This window comes from Oncorhynchus masou, chromosome 12, assembly GCF_036934945.1.
Source record: "Oncorhynchus masou masou isolate Uvic2021 chromosome 12, UVic_Omas_1.1, whole genome shotgun sequence".
Classification (NCBI taxonomy): Eukaryota; Metazoa; Chordata; class Actinopteri; order Salmoniformes; family Salmonidae; genus Oncorhynchus; species Oncorhynchus masou.
Genome location: NC_088223.1, coordinates 4,088,048 through 4,110,968, shown reverse-complemented (window position 1 = coordinate 4,110,968; position 22,921 = coordinate 4,088,048). Strand labels below are relative to the sequence as shown.

The 22,921-nt window shown below is 42.1% G+C and overlaps 1 protein-coding gene across 1 annotated transcript in view; it reads left to right on the top strand.

Moving 5' to 3' along the window:
• The window catches only part of LOC135549478 (CUB and sushi domain-containing protein 1-like), a 1,027,892-nt gene that overhangs the window by 728,906 nt on the left and 276,065 nt on the right, over nt 1-22,921 (top strand). Inside the window, 1 exon segment of the mRNA XM_064979475.1 lies at nt 20,719-20,922. Coding sequence (XP_064835547.1) covers nt 20,719-20,922 — 204 coding nt within the window.

Sequence of the window (22,921 nt, the reverse complement as noted above, 5' to 3'; positions counted from 1 at the left end):
GCTTGAAAGGGCTTTTTAACTGTGACAGCATGGAATTCAAAGGAGGCGATAGACAGATGGGTAAGGGGAGAAAGGGAGAATGACCACTTGGGAGAGATGAGGATCCCGGTGCCACCACCCCGCTGACCAGAAGCTCTCGGGGTGTGTGAGAACACGTGGGCGGACGAAGAGAGAGCAGTAGGAGTAGCAGTGTTATCTGTGGTGATCCATGTTTCCGTCAGTGCCAAGAAGTCGAGGGACTGGAGGGAGGCATAGGCTGAGATGAACTCTGCCTTGTTGGCCGCAGATCGGCAGTTCCAGAGGCTACCGGAGACCTGGAACTCCACGTGGGTCGTGCGCGCTGGGACCACCAGATTAGGGTGGCCGCGGCCACGCGGTGTGGAGTGTTTGTATGGTCTGTGCAGAGAGGAGAGAACAGGGATAGATAGACACATAGTTGACAGGCTACAGAAGAGGCTACGCTAATGCAAAGGAGATTGGAATGACAAGTGGACTACACGTCTCGAATGTTCAGAAAGTTAAGCTTACGAAGCAAGAATCTTATTGACTAAAATGATTGAAATGATACAGTACTGCTGGAGTAGGCTAGCTGGCAGTGGCTGCGTTGTTGACTTTGTAGGCTAGCTGGCAGTGGCTGCATTGTTGACACTACACTAATCAAGTCGTTCCGTTGAGTGTAATAGTTTCTACAGTGCTGCTATTCGGGGGCTAGCTGGCTAGCTAGCAGTGTTGATTACGTTACGTTATGTTAAAAGAACGACAATAGCTGGCTAGCTAACCTAGAAAATCGCTCTAGACTACACAATTGTCTTTGATGCAAAGACGGCTATGTAGCTAGCTAGCTACGATCAAACAAATCAAACCGTTGTACTGTAATGAAGTGAAATGAAAATGTGATACTACCTGTGGAGCGAAGCGGAATGTTGACCGGGTTGTTGAAGTTCTATTCGGTAGACGTTGGCTAGCTGTTGGCTAGCTAGCTAGCAGTATCTCCTACGTTAAGGACGACAAATAGCTGGCTAGCTAACCTCGGTAAATTAAGATAATCACTCTAAGTCTACACACTCTAAACTACACAATTATCTTGGATACGAAGACAGCAAAGACAACTATGTAGCTAGCTAACACTACACTAATCAAGTCGTTCAGTTGAGTGTAATAGTTTCTACAGTGCTGGTATTCGGTAGACCGTGGACGTTAGCTAGCTGCTGGGCAGATAGCAGTGTAGACTACGTTAGGACGACGAAATACGATAATTACGCAATTATCTTTGATACAAAGACGGCTATGTAGCTAGCTAAGAAGAAATTGCTAAGATTAGACAAATCAAACCGTTGTACTGTGATGAAATGTAATGAAAAGTTATACTACCTGCGGACCGAAGTGTAGATGCGACCGCTCGCTCCAACCCGGAAGTAGTACCAGTTGGACGGCCGACCCAGAGAGAGTGCCGGAGCCCGCCTGAGATTCGCTGGAGCAGTGCAAAGAGGGCTATATGAGAATGGAGTCGAAAAGAAAGACACGGCGGCGCAGAGCGAAACCCGAAAATCAGCCCCAAAAATGTCTTGGGGGGAGGCTCAGAGGGAGAGTGGCTGAGTCAGGAGACAGACCTGAGCCAACTCTCCCTGTTTATCGTGAGGAGCCAAGGAGGAGACCAGAACCGGTGTTGGAGGTGAGCGAAGCAGAGACTGTGAAGGAGTTAATGGGGAAATTGGAGGAGAGAGTAATGAGGGAGTTGCTAGTTTGGTGCTTTAGGTACAAGATTCGTCCGACGGAGCGTGTCGGGGATTTAATGGCATACTAGTCCTGAGGTGCGTGTTAGTCGGCTGGTGAAAAATGTGCCAGAGTCACGTACTAGGCCTCCTGTGTACCTACCTAGCCTTGCACGTCCTGTGCCAGTCCTGCATTCAGGCTCTCCAGTACACCTTCACGGTCCAGTCCATCCTGTGCCACCTTCACACACCAGTCCTCCGGTGGCAGCTCCCCGCACCAGGCTTGCTGTGCGTGTCCTCGATCCAGTAGCACCAGTTCCAGTACCACGCACCAGGCCTTCAGTGCGCCTCGCCTGTTCAGCGCAGCCAACGCTTTCTCCCTCTCCTGCGCTGTCGGAGTCTCCCGCCTGTTCAGCGTTTCTAGAGCCTTCCTCCTCTACAGCGCTGCCGGAGCCTCCTGCCTGTTCGGAGCAGCCTGAGCTGCCAGTCTGCATGGAGCAGCCAGAGCTGCCAGTCTGCATGGAGCAGCTAGAGCTGCCAGTCTGCATGGAGCAGCTAGAGCTGCCAGTCTGCATGGAGCAGCCAGATCTGCCAGTCTGCATGGAGCAGCTAGAGCTGCCAGTCTGCATGGAGCAGCCAGAGCTGCCAGTCTGCATGGAGCAGCTAGTCTGCATGGAGCAGCTAGAGCTGCCAGTCTGCAAGGAGCTGCCAGTCTGCAAGGAGCTGCCAGAGCTTCCAGTCTGCATGGAGCAGCTAGAGCTGCCAGTCTGCATGGGGCAGCCAGAGCTGTCAGTCTGCTTGGAGCAGCCAGAGTTGCCAGTCTGCATGGAGTTGCCAGTCTGCATGGAGTTGCCAGGCTGCAAGGAGCTGCCAGTCTGCAAGGAGCTGCCAGTCTGCAAGGAGCTGCCAGTCTGCAAGGAGCTGCCAAAGCTGTTAGTCTGCATGGAACAGTCAGAGCTGTCAGTCTGCAAGAAGCCGCCAGAGCTGTCAATCTGCATGGAGCAGCCTGAGCCGTCAGTCAGCATGAAACAGCCAGAGCCGTCAGTCAGCATGAAGCAGCCAGAGCCGTCAGTCTGCCAGACTCTTCCAGATCTGCCAGTCTGCCAGACTCTTCCAGATCTGCCAGTCAGCCAGACTCTTCCAGATCTGCCAGTCAGCCAGACTCTTCCAGATCTGCCAGTCAGCCAGACTCTTCCAGATCCGCCAGTCAGCCAGACTCTTCCAGATCCGCCAGTCAGCCAGGATCTGCCGGATTCAACTGCCTGGCTGGGCTTCATCTCAGTACTGGGTTTCCTCTCAGTCCCGAGCTGCTCCTCAGTCCCGAGCTGCCTCAGTCCCGAGCTGCCCCTCAGTCACGAGCTGCTCCTCAGTTCAGTGGGGTTCTGGGTGAGGACTATTAGGCCATGGTCGGCGGCGAGGGTGGATTATCCCAGGACGCGAAGGGGAGGAACTATGACATTTATGGAGTGGGGTCCACGTCCCGAGCCGGAACCGCCACCATGGACAGACGCCCACCCGGACCCTCCCTATGGTTTTGAGGTGCGTCCGGGAGTCCGCACCTTAGGGGGGGGTTCTGTCACGCCTTGGTCTTAGTATTTTGTGTTTTCGTTAATTAGTTGGTCAGGCCAGGGTGTGACATGGGTTTATGTTGTTGTATTTCGTAGTGGGGTTTTTTAGTTATTGGGATTGCGGCTGAGTAGGGGTGTTGCATAGGTTTGGCTGCCTGAGGCGGTTCTCAATCAGAGTCAGGTGATTCTCGTTGTCTCTAATTGGGAACCGTATTTAGGTAGCCTGGGTTTCACTTTGTATTTCGTGGGTGATTGTTCCTGTCTCTGTGTAGTTTCACCAGATCGGCTGTAATTAGGTTTCACGTTCCGTTTTGTTGTTTTTTGTATTTGTATCAGTTATTACATGTACTGCGTTTGTTCCATTAAAAAACATGAGTAACCAACCCGCTGCATTTCGGTCCGACTCTCTTTCGACAAACGAAGAACGTCGTTACAGTATGTTATTACCCCGTATGTTATTGGACCATATGTTATTACCCCGTATGTTATTGGACCATATGTTATTGGACCGTATGTTATTGGACCGTATGTTATTGGACCGTGTGTTATTGGACCGTGTGTTATTGGACCGTGTGTTATTGGACCGTGTGTCATTGGACCGTGTGTTATTGGACCGTATGTCATTGGACCGTATGTCATTGGACCGTATGTTATCAGATCGTATGTTATCGGACCGTATGTTATCGGACCGTATGTTATTGTACCGTATGTTATTGGACCGTATGTTTTTACCCCGTATGTCATTGGATCGTATGTTATTGGACAGTAAACAGATATGGCTCATTTATCTATATGGTTCAAATAATGATGATCCACGCATCTTTGAGAATATAAACTGTATAATAAATCCTCAAGCTCTCAAACAATACAAGACCCTATTATTATTATGGGAGATTATAGTACGGTCTGGAAATGAGGACAAACTGATCACACAAGTCAGAGTTATACTTAAACTAAATCTTTATTCACTTATTAATAAGGGAGCAGGTTAATACAACACACACACACATATAAAGTGAATCGGTTAAGTGCTCTACGATAAGGATGGCTGGTCGACGAATCACGCTCAGATGATTCGTTGAGGGGCCCAGAGACAAAAGTACAAAGGTCTTTTATAGCTAAGATACATCCCTTTACCTCTACCTACATGACGAACAACAGATTTATAGAATGGCTCACAAGGTTAAGATTTGTATGAAAGATACCTATAATTCATAACAGAGAGTATCTGCTGTGTCAACAGTTCTCATTGGGTAGAGACCAGAGTCTGGCCATCCGACTCTACACTGGAGCCATGTCTCCCTGGTACGGTATAGAACAGAAACATTAACTCATGTTCTCTGGAAAGCTCTTTAGGTTTTATCACCCAAAAGACATCGTACATCTCCTCTGTCAGTGTTATCTCCCAGAGGCTCATCCTCAGTAGAACACACACACACAATAGTTATAAGAACCCTCTATTCTGTTGCCTAAAACAACCATTTGATGCAATACAATTATTATATCATAATCCTGCAATTTTCCACCATAACGGATAAATTACTCAATTGACCATGAAGGAAATCACACTACAAACTATCACCCTCATGGTCTTTCATGGTTATATTGGAACTAGTGGATATATGGAGGTTTAATATCCTGACTTAGCGAGATATACATGGAGGAGGTTTAATATCCTGACCTAGTGAGATATACATGGAGGAGGTTTAATACCCTGACCTAGTGAGATATACATGGAGGAGGTTTAATATCCTGACCTAGTGAGATATATATGGAGGTTTAATATCTTGACCTAGTGAGATATACATGGAGGAGGTTTAATATCCTGACCTAGTGAGATATACATGGAGGAGGTTTAATATCCTGATCTAGTGAGATATACATGGAGGAGGTTTAATATCCTGACCTAGTGAGATATACATGGAGGTTTAATATCCTGACCTAGTGAGATATACATGGAGGTTTAATATCCTGACCTAGTGAGATATACATGGAGGAGGTTTAATATCCTGACGTAGTGAGATATACATGGAGGAGGTTTAATATCCTGACCTAGTGAGATATACATGGAGGAGGTTTAATACCCTGACCTAGTGAGATATACATGGAGGAGGTTTAATACCCTGAACTAGTGAGATATACATGGAGGAGGTTTAATATCCTGACCTAGTGAGATATACATGGAGGTTTAATATCCTGACCTAGTGAGATATACATGGAGGAGGTTTAATATCCTGACCTAGTGAGATATACATGGAGGAGGTTTAATATCCTGACCTAGTGAGATATACATGGAGGTTTAATATCCTGACCTAGTGAGATATACATGGAGGAGGTTTAATATCCTGACCTTGTGAGATATACATGGAGGTTTAACATCCTGACCTAGTGAGATATACATGGAGGTTTAACATCCTGACCTAGTGAGATATACATGGAGGAGGTTTAATATCTTGACATAGTGAGATATACATGGAGGTTTAACATCCTGACCTAGTGAGATATACATGGAGGAGGCTAAGTCAAGATACTCGTCTTGATTACTTTCTTAGGTCATTCCCGTTGGCACCAAAATGTTATTTTTAAATTGATAGTGGGCAGGATGTGGTCGGACCATCAAATAGTTGGCATATACATAACTTTTACAGAATTTCCACAAGGGCGAGGATATTGGACATTTAATCAAAGTCTATGGGATGTGATACAACCTGGCTCAAGATTGTAACAAACAATGCGTAAACCACACACTGCGTAAAGGAATGACAAAATGTTTTTTTTTTCCGTAAATAAAGTAAACACTCACAACAATAATCAGATGAGGCATGAAGGTCAGTAAATTAGGTGTCGCCTGCCAACCCCACAACGAAACAACCAAAGGTATGCATGGAGAGAAGACTCTCTTGCTGAACGGAGAAACAGTGACTTTATGCCACAGCTGATCTGTCACAGCTGTACCCCATCAGCCCTGACGACCCTCCCTGCTCCGCCCACCTCTCCTACTCCGCCCACCAATCTCCTGCAGGAAGTAAGCACATCAAAACCCAGTAGACAGAGCAGGGAGGGGCCGTCACAGATGACAACTTGTTTTTCACAAAGACAGAAGAATTTATAACAAACTTGTTCAGAAATAACATAGGTACAGCAGATCCCATTATTGTATGGGATACTTTTAAATGTGCCTTTAGAGGCCCTGCAATTCAATTCTCATCTTTAAAACAAAAAGCAATTTGGGTCAAAAGAGTCTATGTTAACAAAGGAAATGGAAGGACGAACAGTACAGATAGACAGCAATAAAAACGGTCCCATAGAGGCAGGGAAAAAGTTAGAGGAAAAACAGAAAGAAATGGAGGAACTTATTCAACAAAGATCCCGTGTAATATATTATAAACATAAAAAGTGAACTGGATGTAATATTTGGAAAAATACACAAAATAATTTTTTGATCTTCAGAAGGGAAATGCTACCAAAAATAATTTACAGAAACTTGTGACATATGACTCATCTGTGATTCACCAAACTATACTTTGAAAGAGGAAGAAAAGTATTTTAAGCATGTTTGTATTTATTTTTTCAGTCTCTTCCATCTCGTCTAACTGAAGTTAATTGTGAAGGATATTTTTTTCTATTAATAACGTCAAATTAATAGTCGTACAGAAAGATTCATGTGAAGGTTCAATTACAGAGGAGGAACTTCTTGATGCAGTTAAAGTCTGGGAAAAGTCCAGGTCTGGATGGCAGACCAGTTGAGGTATAAAACACCCACGTCCCTGTCCTCAGAGGTCCGTTATAGCCTGTTTTAACCACTCCTATATAAATGGTAGATTATATCACACTCAACAAGAAGGTCTGATGTCATTATTACTGAAACAGGATCCAAAGTGGTCAATATAAAGATCCAGTCCATCTAAAACATAGGAGTCACCTTACAGTTAGTTTAGTGTTGGGATGCACAACATAGGAGTCACCTTACAGTTAGTTTAGTGTTGGGATGAACAACATAGGAGTCACCTTACAGTTAGTTTAGTGTTGGGATGCAAAATGTTAGTCACCTTACAGTTAGTTTAGTGTTGGGATGAACAACATAGGAGTCACCTTACAGTTAGTTTAGTGTTGGGATGAACAACATAGGAGTCACCTTACAGTTAGTTTAGTGTTGGGATGCAAAATGTTAGTCACCTTACAGTTAGTTTAGTGTTGGGATGCAAAATGTTAGTCACCTTACAGTTAGTTTAGTGTTGGGATGCAAAACGTTAGTCACCTTACAGTTAGTTTAGTGTTGGGATGAACAACATAGGAGTCACCTTACAGTTAGTTTAGTGTTGGGATGCAAAATGTTAGTCACCTTACAGTTAGTTTAGTGTTGGGATGCAAAACGTTAGTCACCTTACAGTTAGTTTAGTGTTGGGATGCAAAACGTTAGTCACCTTACAGTTAGTTTAGTGTTGGGATGCACAACATAGGAGTCACCTTACAGTTAGTTTAGTGTTGGGATGCAAAATGTTAGTCACCTTACAGTTAGTTTAGTGTTGGGATGCAAAACGTTAGTCACCTTACAGTTAGTTTAGTGTTGGGATGCAAAACGTTAGTCACCTTACAGTTAGTTTAGTGTTGGGATGCACAACATAGGAGTCACCTTACAGTTAGTTTAGTGTTGGGATGCAAAATGTTAGTCACCTTACAGTTAGTTTAGTGTTGGGATGCAAAATGTTAGTCACCTTACAGTTAGTTTAGTGTTGGGATGCAAAACGTTAGTCACCTTACAGTTAGTTTAGTGTTGGGATGAACAACATAGGAGTCACCTTACAGTTAGTTTAGTGTTGGGATGCAAAATGTTAGTCACCTTACAGTTAGTTTAGTGTTGGGATGCAAAACGTTAGTCACCTTACAGTTAGTTTAGTGTTGGGATGCAAAACGTTAGTCACCTTACAGTTAGTTTAGTGTTGGGATGCACAACATAGGAGTCACCTTACAGTTAGTTTAGTGTTGGGATGCAAAATGTTAGTCACCTTACAGTTAGTTTAGTGTTGGGATGCAAAACGTTAGTCACCTTACAGTTAGTTTAGTGTTGGGATGCAAAACGTTAGTCACCTTACAGTTAGTTTAGTGTTGGGATGCACAACATAGGAGTCACCTTACAGTTAGTTTAGTGTTGGGATGCAAAATGTTAGTCACCTTACAGTTAGTTTAGTGTTGGGATGCAAAATGTTAGTCACCTTACAGTTAGTTTAGTGTTGGGATGCAAAATGTTAGTCACCTTACAGTTAGTTTAGTGTTGGGATGCAAAATGTTAGAGTCACCTTACAGTTAGTTTAGTGTTGGGATGCAAAATGTTAGTCACTTTACAGTTAGTTTAGTGTTGGGATGCAAAATGTTAGTCACCTTACAGTTAGTTTAGTGTTGGGATGCAAAATGTTAGTCACCTTACAGTTAGTTTAGTGTTGGGATGCAAAATGTTAGAGTCACCTTACAGTTAGTTTAGTGTTGGGATGCAAAATGTTAGTCACTTTACAGTTAGTTTAGTGTTGGGATGCAAAATGTTAGTCACCTTACAGTTAGTTTAGTGTTGGGATACACAACATAGGAGTCACCTTACAGTTAGTTTAGTGTTGGGATGCAAAATGTTAGTCACCTTACAGTTAGTTTAGTGTTGGGATGCACAACATAGGAGTCACCTTACAGTTAGTTTAGTGTTGGGATGCAAAACGTTAGTCACCTTACAGTTAGTTTAGTGTTGGGATGCAAATTGTTAGTCACCTTACAGTTAGTTTAGTGTTGGGATGCAAAACATAGGAGTTACCTTACAGTTAGTTCAGTGTTGGGATGCAAAACGTTAGTCACCTTACAGTTAGTTTAGTGTTGGGATGCAAAATGTTAGTCACCTTACAGTTAGTTCAGTGTTGGGATGCAAAATGTTAGTCACCTTACAGTTAGTTTAGTGTTGGGATGCAAAATGTTAGTCACCTTACAGTTAGTTTAGTGTTGGGATGCAAAATGTTAGTCACCTTACAGTTAGTTTAGTGTTGGGATGCAAAACATAGGAGTTACCTTACAGTTAGTTCAGTGTTGGGATGCAAAACGTTAGTCACCTTGCAGTTAGTTTAGTGTTGGGATGCAAAATGTTAGTCACCTTACAGTTAGTTCAGTGTTGGGATGCAAAATGTTAGTCACCTTACAGTTAGTTTAGTGTTGGGATGCAAAATGTTAGTCACCTTACAGTTAGTTTAGTGTTGGGATGCAAAATGTTAGTCACCTTACAGTTAGTTTAGTGTTGGGATGCACAACATAGGAGTCACCTTACAGTTAGTTTAGTGTTGGGATGCAAAATGTTAGTCACCTTACAGTTAGTTTAGTGTTGGGATGCAAAATGTTAGTCACCTTACAGTTAGTTTAGTGTTGGGATGCAAAACATAGGATTTACCTTACAGTTAGTTTAGTGTTGGGATGCAAAATGTTAGTCACCTTACAGTTAGTTTAGTGTTGGGATGCAAAATGTTAGTCACCTTACAGTTAGTTTAGTGTTGGGATGCAAAATGTTAGAGTCACCTTACAGTTAGTTTAGTGTTGGGATGCAAAATGTTAGTCACTTTACAGTTAGTTTAGTGTTGGGATGCAAAATGTTAGTCACCTTACAGTTAGTTTAGTGTTGGGATGCAAAATGTTAGTCACCTTACAGTTAGTTTAGTGTTGGGATGCAAAATGTTAGAGTCACCTTACAGTTAGTTTAGTGTTGGGATGCAAAATGTTAGTCACTTTACAGTTAGTTTAGTGTTGGGATGCAAAATGTTAGTCACCTTAAAGTTAGTTTAGTGTTGGGATACACAACATAGGAGTCACCTTACAGTTAGTTTAGTGTTGGGATGCAAAATGTTAGTCACCTTACAGTTAGTTTAGTGTTGGGATGCACAACATAGGAGTCACCTTACAGTTAGTTTAGTGTTGGGATGCAAAACGTTAGTCACCTTACAGTTAGTTTAGTGTTGGGATGCAAATTGTTAGTCACCTTACAGTTAGTTTAGTGTTGGGATGCAAAACATAGGAGTTACCTTACAGTTAGTTCAGTGTTGGGATGCAAAACGTTAGTCACCTTACAGTTAGTTTAGTGTTGGGATTCAAAATGTTAGTCACCTTACAGTTAGTTCAGTGTTGGGATGCAAAATGTTAGTCACCTTACAGTTAGTTTAGTGTTGGGATGCAAAATGTTAGTCACCTTACAGTTAGTTTAGTGTTGGGATGCAAAATGTTAGTCACCTTACAGTTAGTTTAGTGTTGGGATGCAAAACATAGGAGTTACCTTACAGTTAGTTCAGTGTTGGGATGCAAAACGTTAGTCACCTTACAGTTAGTTTAGTGTTGGGATGCAAAATGTTAGTCACCTTACAGTTAGTTCAGTGTTGGGATGCAAAATGTTAGTCACCTTACAGTTAGTTTAGTGTTGGGATGCAAAATGTTAGTCACCTTACAGTTAGTTTAGTGTTGGGATGCAAAATGTTAGTCACCTTACAGTTAGTTTAGTGTTGGGATGCACAACATAGGAGTCACCTTACAGTTAGTTTAGTGTTGGGATGCAAAATGTTAGTCACCTTACAGTTAGTTTAGTGTTGGGATGCAAAATGTTAGTCACCTTACAGTTAGTTTAGTGTTGGGATGCAAAACATAGGATTTACCTTACAGTTAGTTTAGTGTTGGGATGCAAAATGTTAGTCACCTTACAGTTAGTTTAGTGTTGGGATGCAAAATGTTAGTCACCTTACAGTTAGTTTAGTGTTGGGATGCAAAATGTTAGTCACCTTACAGTTAGTTTAGTGTTGGGATGCAAAATGTTAGAGTCACCTTACAGTTAGTTTAGTGTTGGGATGCAAAATGTTAGTCACTTTACAGTTAGTTTAGTGTTGGGATGCAAAATGTTAGTCACCTTACAGTTAGTTTAGTGTTGGGATGCAAAATGTTAGTCACCTTACAGTTAGTTTAGTGTTGGGATGCAAAATGTTAGAGTCACCTTACAGTTAGTTTAGTGTTGGGATGCAAAATGTTAGTCACCTTACAGTTAGTTTAGTGTTGGGATACACAACATAGGAGTCACCTTACAGTTAGTTTAGTGTTGGGATGCAACATGTTAGTCACCTTACAGTTAGTTTAGTGTTGGGATGCAAAATGTTAGTCACCTTACAGATAGTTTAGTGTTGGGATGCAAAATGTTAGTCACCTTACAGTTAGTTTAGTGTTGGGATGCAAAATGTTAGTCACCTTACAGTTAGTTTAGTGATGGGATGCACAACATAGGAGTCACCTTACAGTTAGTTTAGTGTTGGGATGCAAAACGTTAGTCACCTTACAGTTAGTTTAGTGTTGGGATGCAAAACGTTAGTCACCTTACAGTTAGTTTAGTGTTGGGATGCACAACATAGGAGTTACCTTACAGTTAGTTTAGTGTTGGGATGCAAAATGTTAGTCACCTTACAGTTAGTTTAGTGTTGGGATGAACAACATAGGAGTCACCTTACAGTTAGTTTAGTGTTGGGATGCAAAACGTTAGTCACCTTACAGTTAGTTTAGTGTTGGGATGCAAAACGTTAGTCACCTTACAGTTAGTTTAGTGTTGGGATGCACAACATAGGAGTCACCTTACAGTTAGTTTAGTGTTGGGATGCAAAACGTTAGTCACCTTACAGTTAGTTTAGTGTTGGGATGCACAACATAGGAGTCACCTTACAGTTAGTTTAGTGTTGGGATGCAAAATGTTAGTCACCTTACAGTTAGTTTAGTGTTGGGATGCAAAACGTTAGTCACCTTACAGTTAGTTTAGTGTTGGGATGCAAAACGTTAGTCACCTTACAGTTAGTTTAGTGTTGGGATGCACAACATAGGAGTCACCTTACAGTTAGTTTAGTGTTGGGATGAACAACATAGGAGTCACCTTACAGTTAGTTTAGTGTTGGGATTCAAAATGTTAGTCACCTTACAGTTAGTTCAGTGTTGGGATGAACAACATAGGAGTCACCTTACAGTTAGTTTAGTGTTGGGATGCAAAATGTTAGTCACCTTAGAGTTAGTTTAGTGTTGGGATGCACAACGTTAGTCACCTTACAGTTAGTTTAGTGTTGGGATGCACAACGTTAGTCACCTTACAGTTAGTTTAGTGTTGGGATGCACAACGTTAGTCACCTTACAGTTAGTTTAGTGTTGGGATGCAAAACGTTAGTCACCTTACAGTTAGTTTAGTGTTGGGATGCAAAACGTTAGTCACCTTACAGTTAGTTCAGTGTTGGGATGCACAACATAGGAGTCACCTTACAGTTAGTTTAGTGTTGGGATGCAAAATGTTAGTCACCTTACAGTTAGTTTAGTGTTGGGATGCACAACATAGGAGTCACCTTACAGTTAGTTTAGTGTTGGGATGCAAAACGTTAGTCACCTTACAGTTAGTTTAGTGTTGGGATGAACAACATAGGAGTCACCTTACAGTTAGTTTAGTGTTGGGATGCAAAACGTTAGTCACCTTACAGTTAGTTTAGTGTTGGGATGCAAAACGTTAGTCACCTTACAGTTAGTTTAGCGTTGGGATGCACAACATAGGAGTCACCTTACAGTTAGTTTAGTGTTGGGATGCAAAACGTTAGTCACCTTACAGTTAGTTTAGTGTTGGGATGCACAACATAGGAGTCACCTTACAGTTAGTTTAGTGTTGGGATGCAAAATGTTAGTCACCTTACAGTTAGTTTAGTGTTGGGATGCAAAACGTTAGTCACCTTACAGTTAGTTTAGTGTTGGGATGCAAAACGTTAGTCACCTTACAGTTAGTTTAGTGTTGGGATGCACAACATAGGAGTCACCTTACAGTTAGTTTAGTGTTGGGATGAACAACATAGGAGTCACCTTACAGTTAGTTTAGTGTTGGGATTCAAAATGTTAGTCACCTTACAGTTAGTTCAGTGTTGGGATGAACAACATAGGAGTCACCTTACAGTTAGTTTAGTGTTGGGATGCAAAATGTTAGTCACCTTACAGTTAGTTCAGTGTTGGGATGCAAAATGTTAGTCACCTTACAGTTAGTTTAGTGTTGGGATGCAAAATGTTAGAGTCACCTTACAGTTAGTTTAGTGTTGGGATGCAAAATGTTAGTCACCTTAGAGTTAGTTTAGTGTTGGGATGCACAACGTTAGTCACCTTACAGTTAGTTTAGTGTTGGGATGCACAACGTTAGTCACCTTACAGTTAGTTTAGTGTTGGGATGCACAACGTTAGTCACCTTACAGTTAGTTTAGTGTTGGGATGCAAAACGTTAGTCACCTTACAGTTAGTTTAGTGTTGGGATGCAAAACGTTAGTCACCTTACAGTTAGTTTAGTGTTGGGATGCACAACGTTAGTCACCTTACAGTTAGTTTAGTGTTGGGATGCACAACGTTAGTCACCTTACAGTTAGTTTAGTGTTGGGATGCAAAACGTTAGTCACCTTACAGTTAGTTTAGTGTTGGGATGCAAAACGTTAGTCACCTTACAGTTAGTTTAGTGTTGGGATGCACAACGTTAGTCACCTTACAGTTAGTTTAGTGTTGGGATGCAAAACGTTAGTCACCTTACAGTTAGTTTAGTGTTGGGATGCAAAACGTTAGTCACCTTACAGTTAGTTTAGTGTTGGGATGCAAAACGTTAGTCACCTTACAGTTAGTTTAGTGTTGGGATGCACAACGTTAGTCACCTTACAGTTAGTTTAGTGTTGGGATGCAAAACGTTAGTCACCTTACAGTTAGTTTAGTGTTGGGATGCAAAACGTTAGTCACCTTACAGTTAGTTTAGTGTTGGGATGCAAAACGTTAGTCACCTTACAGTTAGTTTAGTGTTGGGATGCACAACATAGGAGTCACCTTACAGTTAGTTTAGTGTTGGGATGAACAACATAGGAGTCACCTTACAGTTAGTTTAGTGTTGGGATTCAAAATGTTAGTCACCTTACAGTTAGTTCAGTGTTGGGATGAACAACATAGGAGTCACCTTACAGTTAGTTTAGTGTTGGGATGCAAAATGTTAGTCACCTTACAGTTAGTTCAGTGTTGGGATGCAAAATGTTAGTCACCTTACAGTTAGTTTAGTGTTGGGATGCAAAATGTTAGAGTCACCTTACAGTTAGTTTAGTGTTGGGATGCAAAATGTTAGTCACCTTAGAGTTAGTTTAGTGTTGGGATGCACAACGTTAGTCACCTTACAGTTAGTTTAGTGTTGGGATGCACAACGTTAGTCACCTTACAGTTAGTTTAGTGTTGGGATGCACAACGTTAGTCACCTTACAGTTAGTTTAGTGTTGGGATGCAAAACGTTAGTCACCTTACAGTTAGTTTAGTGTTGGGATGCAAAACGTTAGTCACCTTACAGTTAGTTTAGTGTTGGGATGCACAACGTTAGTCACCTTACAGTTAGTTTAGTGTTGGGATGCACAACGTTAGTCACCTTACAGTTAGTTTAGTGTTGGGATGCAAAACGTTAGTCACCTTACAGTTAGTTTAGTGTTGGGATGCAAAACGTTAGTCACCTTACAGTTAGTTTAGTGTTGGGATGCACAACGTTAGTCACCTTACAGTTAGTTTAGTGTTGGGATGCAAAACGTTAGTCACCTTACAGTTAGTTTAGTGTTGGGATGCAAAACGTTAGTCACCTTACAGTTAGTTTAGTGTTGGGATGCAAACGTTAGTCACCTTACAGTTAGTTTAGTGTTGGGATGCACAACGTTAGTCACCTTACAGTTAGTTTAGTGTTGGGATGCAAAACGTTAGTCACCTTACAGTTAGTTTAGTGTTGGGATGCAAAACGTTAGTCACCTTACAGTTAGTTTAGTGTTGGGATGCAAAACGTTAGTCACCTTACAGTTAGTTTAGTGTTGGGATGCACAACGTTAGTCACCTTACAGTTAGTTTAGTGTTGGGATGCAAAACGTTAGTCACCTTACAGTTAGTTTAGTGTTGGGATGCACAACGTTAGTCACCTTACAGTTAGTTTAGTGTTGGGATGCAAAACGTTAGTCACCTTACAGTTAGTTTAGTGTTGGGATGCAAAACGTTAGTCACCTTACAGTTAGTTTAGTGTTGGGATGCACAACGTTAATCACCTTACAATTAGTTTAGTGTTGGGATGCAAAACGTTAGTCACCTTACAGTTAGTTTAGTGTTGGGATGCAAAACGTTAGTCACCTTACAGTTAGTTTAGTGTTGGGATGCACAACGTTAGTCACCTTACAGTTAGTTTAGTGTTGGGATGCAAAACGTTAGTCACCTTACAGTTAGTTTAGTGTTGGGATGCACAACGTTAGTCACCTTACAGTTAGTTTAGTGTTGGGATGCAAAACGTTAGTCACCTTACAGTTAGTTTAGTGTTGGGATGCAAAACGTTAGTCACCTTACAGTTAGTTTAGTGTTGGGATGCACAACGTTAATCACCTTACAATTAGTTTAGTGTTGGGATGCAAAACGTTAGTCACCTTACAGTTAGTTTAGTGTTGGGATGCACAACGTTAGTCACCTTACAGTTAGTTTAGTGTTGGGATGCAAAACGTTAGTCACCTTACAGTTAGTTTAGTGTTGGGATGCACAACGTTAGTCACCTTACAGTTAGTTTAGTGTTGGGATGCAAAACGTTAGTCACCTTACAGTTAGTTTAGTGTTGGGATGCACAACATAGGAGTCACCTTACAGTTAGTTTAGTGTTGGGATGCAAAACATTAGTCACCTTACAGTTAGTTTAGTGTTGGGATGCAAAACATTAGTCACCTTACAGTTAGTTTAGTGTTGGGATGCAAAACATTAGTCACCTTACAGTTAGTTTAGTGTTGGGATGCAAAACGTTAGTCACCTTACAGTTAGTTTAGTGTTGGGATGCACAACGTTAGTCACCTTACAGTTAGTTTAGTGTTGGGATGCAAAACGTTAGTCACCTTACAGTTAGTTTAGTGTTGGGATGCACAACATAGGAGTCACCTTACAGTTAGTTTAGTGTTGGGATGCAAAACATTAGTCACCTTACAGTTAGTTTAGTGTTGGGATGCAAAACATTAGTCACCTTACAGTTAGTTTAGTGTTGGGATGCAAAACATTAGTCACCTTACAGTTAGTTTAGTGTTGGGATGCAAAACGTTAGTCACCTTACAGTTAGTTTAGTGTTGGGATGCACAACATAGGAGTCACCTTACAGTTAGTTTAGTGTTGGGATGCACAACGTTAGTCACCTTACAGTTAGTTTAGTGTTGGGATGCAAAACGTTAGTCACCTTACAGTTAGTTTAGTGTTGGGATGCAAAATGTTAGTCACCTTACAGTTAGTTTAGTGTTGGGATGCACAACGTTAGTCACCTTACAGTTAGTTTAGTGTTGGGATGCACAACATAGGAGTTACCTTACAGTTAGTTTAGTGTTGGGATGCAAAATGTTAGTCACCTTACAGTTAGTTTAGTGTTGGGATGAACAACATAGGAGTCACCTTACAGTTAGTTTAGTGTTGGGATGAACAACATAGGAGTCACCTTACAGTTAGTTTAGTGTTGGGATGCAAAATGTTAGTCACCTTACAGTTAGTTCAGTGTTGGGATGCAAAATGTTAGTCACCTTACAGTTAGTTTAGTGTTGGGATGAACAACATAGGAGTCACCTTACAGTTAGTTTAGTGTTGGGATGAACAACATAGGAGTCACCTTACAGTTAGTTTAGTGTTGGGATGCAAAATGTTAGTCACCTTACAGTTAGTTCAGTGTTGGGATGAACAACATAGGAGTCACCTTACAGTTAGTTTAGTGTTGGGATGCAAAATGTTAGTCACCTTACAGTTAGTTCAGTGTTGGGATGAACAACATAGGAGTCACCTTACAGTTAGTTTAGTGTTGGGATGCAAAATGTTAGTCACCTTACAGTTAGTTTAGTGTTGGGATGCACAACGTTAGTCACCTTACAGTTAGTTTAGTGTTGGGATGCAAAACGTTAGTCACCTTACAGTTAGTTTAGTGTTGGGATGCACAACATAGGAGTCACCTTACAGTTAGTTTAGTGTTGGGATGCAAAACATTAGTCACCTTACAGTTAGTTTAGTGTTGGGATGCAAAACATTAGTCACCTTACAGTTAGTTTAGTGTTGGGATGCAAAACATTAGTCACCTTACAGTTAGTTTAGTGTTGGGATGCAAAACGTTAGTCACCTTACAGTTAGTTTAGTGTTGGGATGCACAACGTTAGTCACCTTACAGTTAGTTTAGTGTTGGGATGCAAAACGTTAGTCACCTTACAGTTAGTTTAGTGTTGGGATGCACAACATAGGAGTCACCTTACAGTTAGTTTAGTGTTGGGATGCAAAACATTAGTCACCTTACAGTTAGTTTAGTGTTGGGATGCAAAACATTAGTCACCTTACAGTTAGTTTAGTGTTGGGATGCAAAACATTAGTCACCTTACAGTTAGTTTAGTGTTGGGATGCAAAACGTTAGTCACCTTACAGTTAGTTTAGTGTTGGGATGCACAACATAGGAGTCACCTTACAGTTAGTTTAGTGTTGGGATGCACAACGTTAGTCACCTTACAGTTAGTTTAGTGTTGGGATGCAAAACGTTAGTCACCTTACAGTTAGTTTAGTGTTGGGATGCAAAATGTTAGTCACCTTACAGTTAGTTTAGTGTTGGGATGCACAACGTTAGTCACCTTACAGTTAGTTTAGTGTTGGGATGCACAACATAGGAGTTACCTTACAGTTAGTTTAGTGTTGGGATGCAAAATGTTAGTCACCTTACAGTTAGTTTAGTGTTGGGATGAACAACATAGGAGTCACCTTACAGTTAGTTTAGTGTTGGGATGAACAACATAGGAGTCACCTTACAGTTAGTTTAGTGTTGGGATGCAAAATGTTAGTCACCTTACAGTTAGTTCAGTGTTGGGATGCAAAATGTTAGTCACCTTACAGTTAGTTTAGTGTTGGGATGAACAACATAGGAGTCACCTTACAGTTAGTTTAGTGTTGGGATGAACAACATAGGAGTCACCTTACAGTTAGTTTAGTGTTGGGATGCAAAATGTTAGTCACCTTACAGTTAGTTCAGTGTTGGGATGAACAACATAGGAGTCACCTTACAGTTAGTTTAGTGTTGGGATGCAAAATGTTAGTCACCTTACAGTTAGTTCAGTGTTGGGATGAACAACATAGGAGTCACCTTACAGTTAGTTTAGTGTTGGGATGCAAAATGTTAGTCACCTTACAGTTAGTTTAGTGTTGGGATGCACAACGTTAGTCACCTTACAGTTAGTTTAGTGTTGGGATGCAAAACGTTAGTCACCTTACAGTTAGTTTAGTGTTGGGATGCAAAACGTTAGTCACCTTACAGTTAGTTTAGTGTTGGGATGCACAACATAGGAGTCACCTTACAGTTAGTTTAGTGTTGGGATGCAAAACGTTAGTCACCTTACAGTTAGTTCAGTGTTGGGATGCACAACATAGGAGTCACCTTACAGTTAGTTTAGTGTTGGGATGCAAAATGTTAGTCACCTTACAGTTAGTTTAGTGTTGGGATGCACAACATAGGAGTCACCTTACAGTTAGTTTAGTGTTGGGATGCAAAACGTTAGTCACCTTACAGTTAGTTTAGTGTTGGGATGCACAACATAGGAGTCACCTTACAGTTAGTTTAGTGTTGGGATGCAAAACGTTAGTCACCTTACAGTTAGTTCAGTATTGGGATGCACAACATAGGAGTCACCTTACAGTTAGTTTAGTGTTGGGATGCAAAATGTTAGTCACCTTACAGTTAGTTTAGTGTTGGGATGCAAAACGTTAGTCACCTTACAGTTAGTTTAGTGTTGGGATGCAAAACATAGGAGTCACCTTACAGTTAGTTTAGTGTTGGGATGCACAACATAGGAGTCACCTTACAGTTAGTTTAGTGTTGGGATGCAAAACGTTAGTCACCTTACAGTTAGTTTAGTGTTGGGATGCAAAACATAGGAGTCACCTTACAGTTAGTTTAGTGTCGGGATGCAAAATGTTAGTCACCTTACAGTTAGTTTAGTGTTGGGATGCAAAATGTTAGTCACCTTACAGTTAGTTTAGTGTTGGGATGCAAAATGTTAGAGTCACCTTACAGTTAGTTTAGTGTTGGGATGCAAAATGTTAGAGTCACCTTACAGTTAGTTTAGTGTTGGGATGCAAAATGTTAGAGTCACCTTACAGTTAGTTTAGTGTTGGGATGCAAAATGTTAGAGTCACCTTACAGTTAGTTCAGTGTTGGGATGCAAAACATTTCTAGCTAAATGCTTGTCACATAGAATTAAAAAGGTGTTGTGGGATATTATTCATCCTAAACAGACAGGTTTTTTACCTGGACGGAACATTGGAGATGATACAAGACAAGTACTGCACCAGACCTGGTATTCATAGTGGACTTTGAAAAGGCCTTTGATAAAGTCCGACGAGAATTTATACATAAAAACCTGGACTGCTTGGACTCTAATAGAATAGATTACAGTCATGTATAGTAACCAGCAGGTGTAAAATAGTAAATAATGTCTACTTCTCAGAAAAGAATTAAACCATCTAGAGGAGTAAAAACAAGGCTGTCCACTATCGGCATCACTATCAGCAGTATCACTTCCGGCTGTGATTGGGAGTCCCGAAGGGCGGCGCACATTTGGCCCAGCGTTATTCAGATTTGGCCGGGGGCGGCCGCCATTGGAAATAACAAGTTCTTCTTAACCGCCACTTTAAATAAGGGTTACATACGGGGGGGGGGGAAATGAGTCAGACAATTACATTGATAGAAGCCACAATCTACAGTATCTGCAATATTAAAGCTGATATACTATAAAAGAACATTTAATAAACTAAGGTTTAATTAGGGGCCGGAGTTTCCCCTGTCAGGAGCAACTCAGGCTTCTCGTTAATCACTACTTGGTAAAGCTACAGAGTTACCTAAAGGCTCTCAAGCTTCTCGTTAATCACTACTTGGTAAAGCTACAGAGTTACCTAAAGGCTCTCAGGCTTCTCGTTAATCACTACTTGGTAAAGCTACAGAGTTACCTAAAGGCTCTCAGGCTTCTCGTTAATCACTACTTGGTAAAGCTACAGAGTTACCTAAAGGCCCTCAGGCTTCTCGTTAATCACTACTTGGTAAAGCTACAGAGTTACCTAAAGGCTCTCAGGCTTCTCGTTAAACACTACTTGGTAAAGCTACAGAGTTACCTAAAGGCTCTCAGGCTTCTCGTTAATCACTACTTGGTAAAGCTACAGAGTTACCTAAAGGCTCTCAGTCTTCTCGTTAATCACTACTTGGTAAATCTACAGAGTTACCTAAAGGCTCTCGGGCTTCTCGTTAATCACTACTTGGTAAAGCTACAGAGTTACCTAAAGGCTCTCAGGCTTCTCGTTAATCACTACTTGGTAAAGCTACAGTGACCAAACACCACTCTTCTTCTCTTCCTCTACAGCGGTGCCAAGGACCAGTGCCACCCAGTGCACTTCAGTCCCAGAGCCCAGGAACGGGAGGAGGACAGGGAATAACTTTGCTGTGGGAGCCGTGATCCGCTTTGAATGTTCCCCCGGATACGTATTGGAGGGTTCCACCGCCATAGAGTGTCTGACTGTCCCCAATGCCCTGGCTAACTGGAACTCATCCATACCCAGCTGTATAGGTAGGACACAGAGACACACCTGTACAGGTAGGACACACAGACACACCTGTACAGGTAGGACACACAGACACACCTGTATAGGTAGGACACACAGACACACCTGTATAGGTAGGACACAGAGACACATCTGTATAGGTAGGACACAGAGACACATCTGTATAGGTAGGACACAGAGACACACCTGTATAGGTAGGACACACAGACACACCTGTATAGGTAGGACACACAGACACACCTGTACAGGTAGGACACACAGACACACCTGTATAGGTAGGACACACAGACACACCTGTACAGGTAGGACACACAGACACACCTGTATAGGTAGGACACACAGACACACCTGTATTGGTAGGACACACAGACACACCAGTACAGGTAGGACACACAGACACACCTGTTCAGGTAGGACACACAGACACACCTGTATAGGTAGGACACAGAGACACACCTGTATAGGTAGGACACAGAGACACACCTGTATAGGTAGGACACAGAGACACACCAGTATAGGTAGGACACAGACACACCTGTATAGGTAGGACACAGAGACACACCTGTACAAGTAGGACACACAGACACACCTGTATAGGTAGGACACAGAGACACACCTGTATAGGTAGGACACAGAGACACACCTGTATAGGTAGGACACAGAGACACACCTGTATAGGTAGGACACACAGACACACCTGTATAGGTAGGACACACAGACACACCTGTATAGGTAGGACACAGAGACACATCTGTATAGGTAGGACACACAGACACACCTGTATAGGTAGGACACACAGACACACCTGTATAGGTAGGACACAGAGACACACCTGTATAGGTAGGACACACAGACACACCTGTACAGGTAGGACACACAGACACACCTGTATAGGTAGGACACACAGACACAGCTGTATAGGTAGGACACACAGACACACCTGTATAGGTAGGACACAGAGACACACCTGTATAGGTAGGACACAGAGACACACCTGTATAGGTAGGACACAGAGACACACCTGTATAGGTAGGACACACAGACACACCTGTATAGGTAGGACACACAGACACACCTGTATAGGTAGGACACAGAGACACATCTGTATAGGTAGGACACACAGACACACCTGTATAGGTAGGACACACAGACACACCTGTATAGGTAGGACACAGAGACACACCTGTATAGGTAGGACACACAGACAAACCTGTACAGGTAGGACACACAGACACACCTGTATAGGTAGGACACACAGACATAGCTGTATAGGTAGGACACACAGACACACCTGTATAGGTAGGACACACAGACACACCTGTATAGGTAGGACACAGAGACACATCTGTATAGTTAGGACACAGAGACACACCTGTATAGGTAGGACACACAGACACACCTGTACAGGTAGGACACACAGACACACCTGTATAGGTAGGACACACAGACACACCTGTATAGGTAGGACACACAGACACACCTGTACAGGTAGGACACACAGACACACCTGTATAGGTAGGACACACAGACACACCTGTATAGGTAGGACACAGAGACACACCTGTATAGGTAGGACACACAGACACACCTGTATAGGTAGGACACACAGACACACCTGTATAGGTAGGACACACAGACACACCTGTACAGGTAGGACACACAGACACACCTGTACAGGTAGGACACACAGACACACCTGTATAGGTAGGACACAGAGACACACTTGTATAGGTAGGACACAGAGACACACCTGTATAGGTAGGACACAGAGACACACCTGTATAGGTAGGAACAGAGACACACATGTATACGTAGGACACATAGACACACCTGTATAGGTAGGACACACATACACACCTGGATAGGTAGGACACAGAGACACACCTATATAGGTAGGACACAGAGACATACATGTATAGGTAGGACACAGAGACACACCAGTATAGGTAGGACACAGAGACACACCTGTATAGGTAGGACACAGAGACACACCTGTATAGGTAG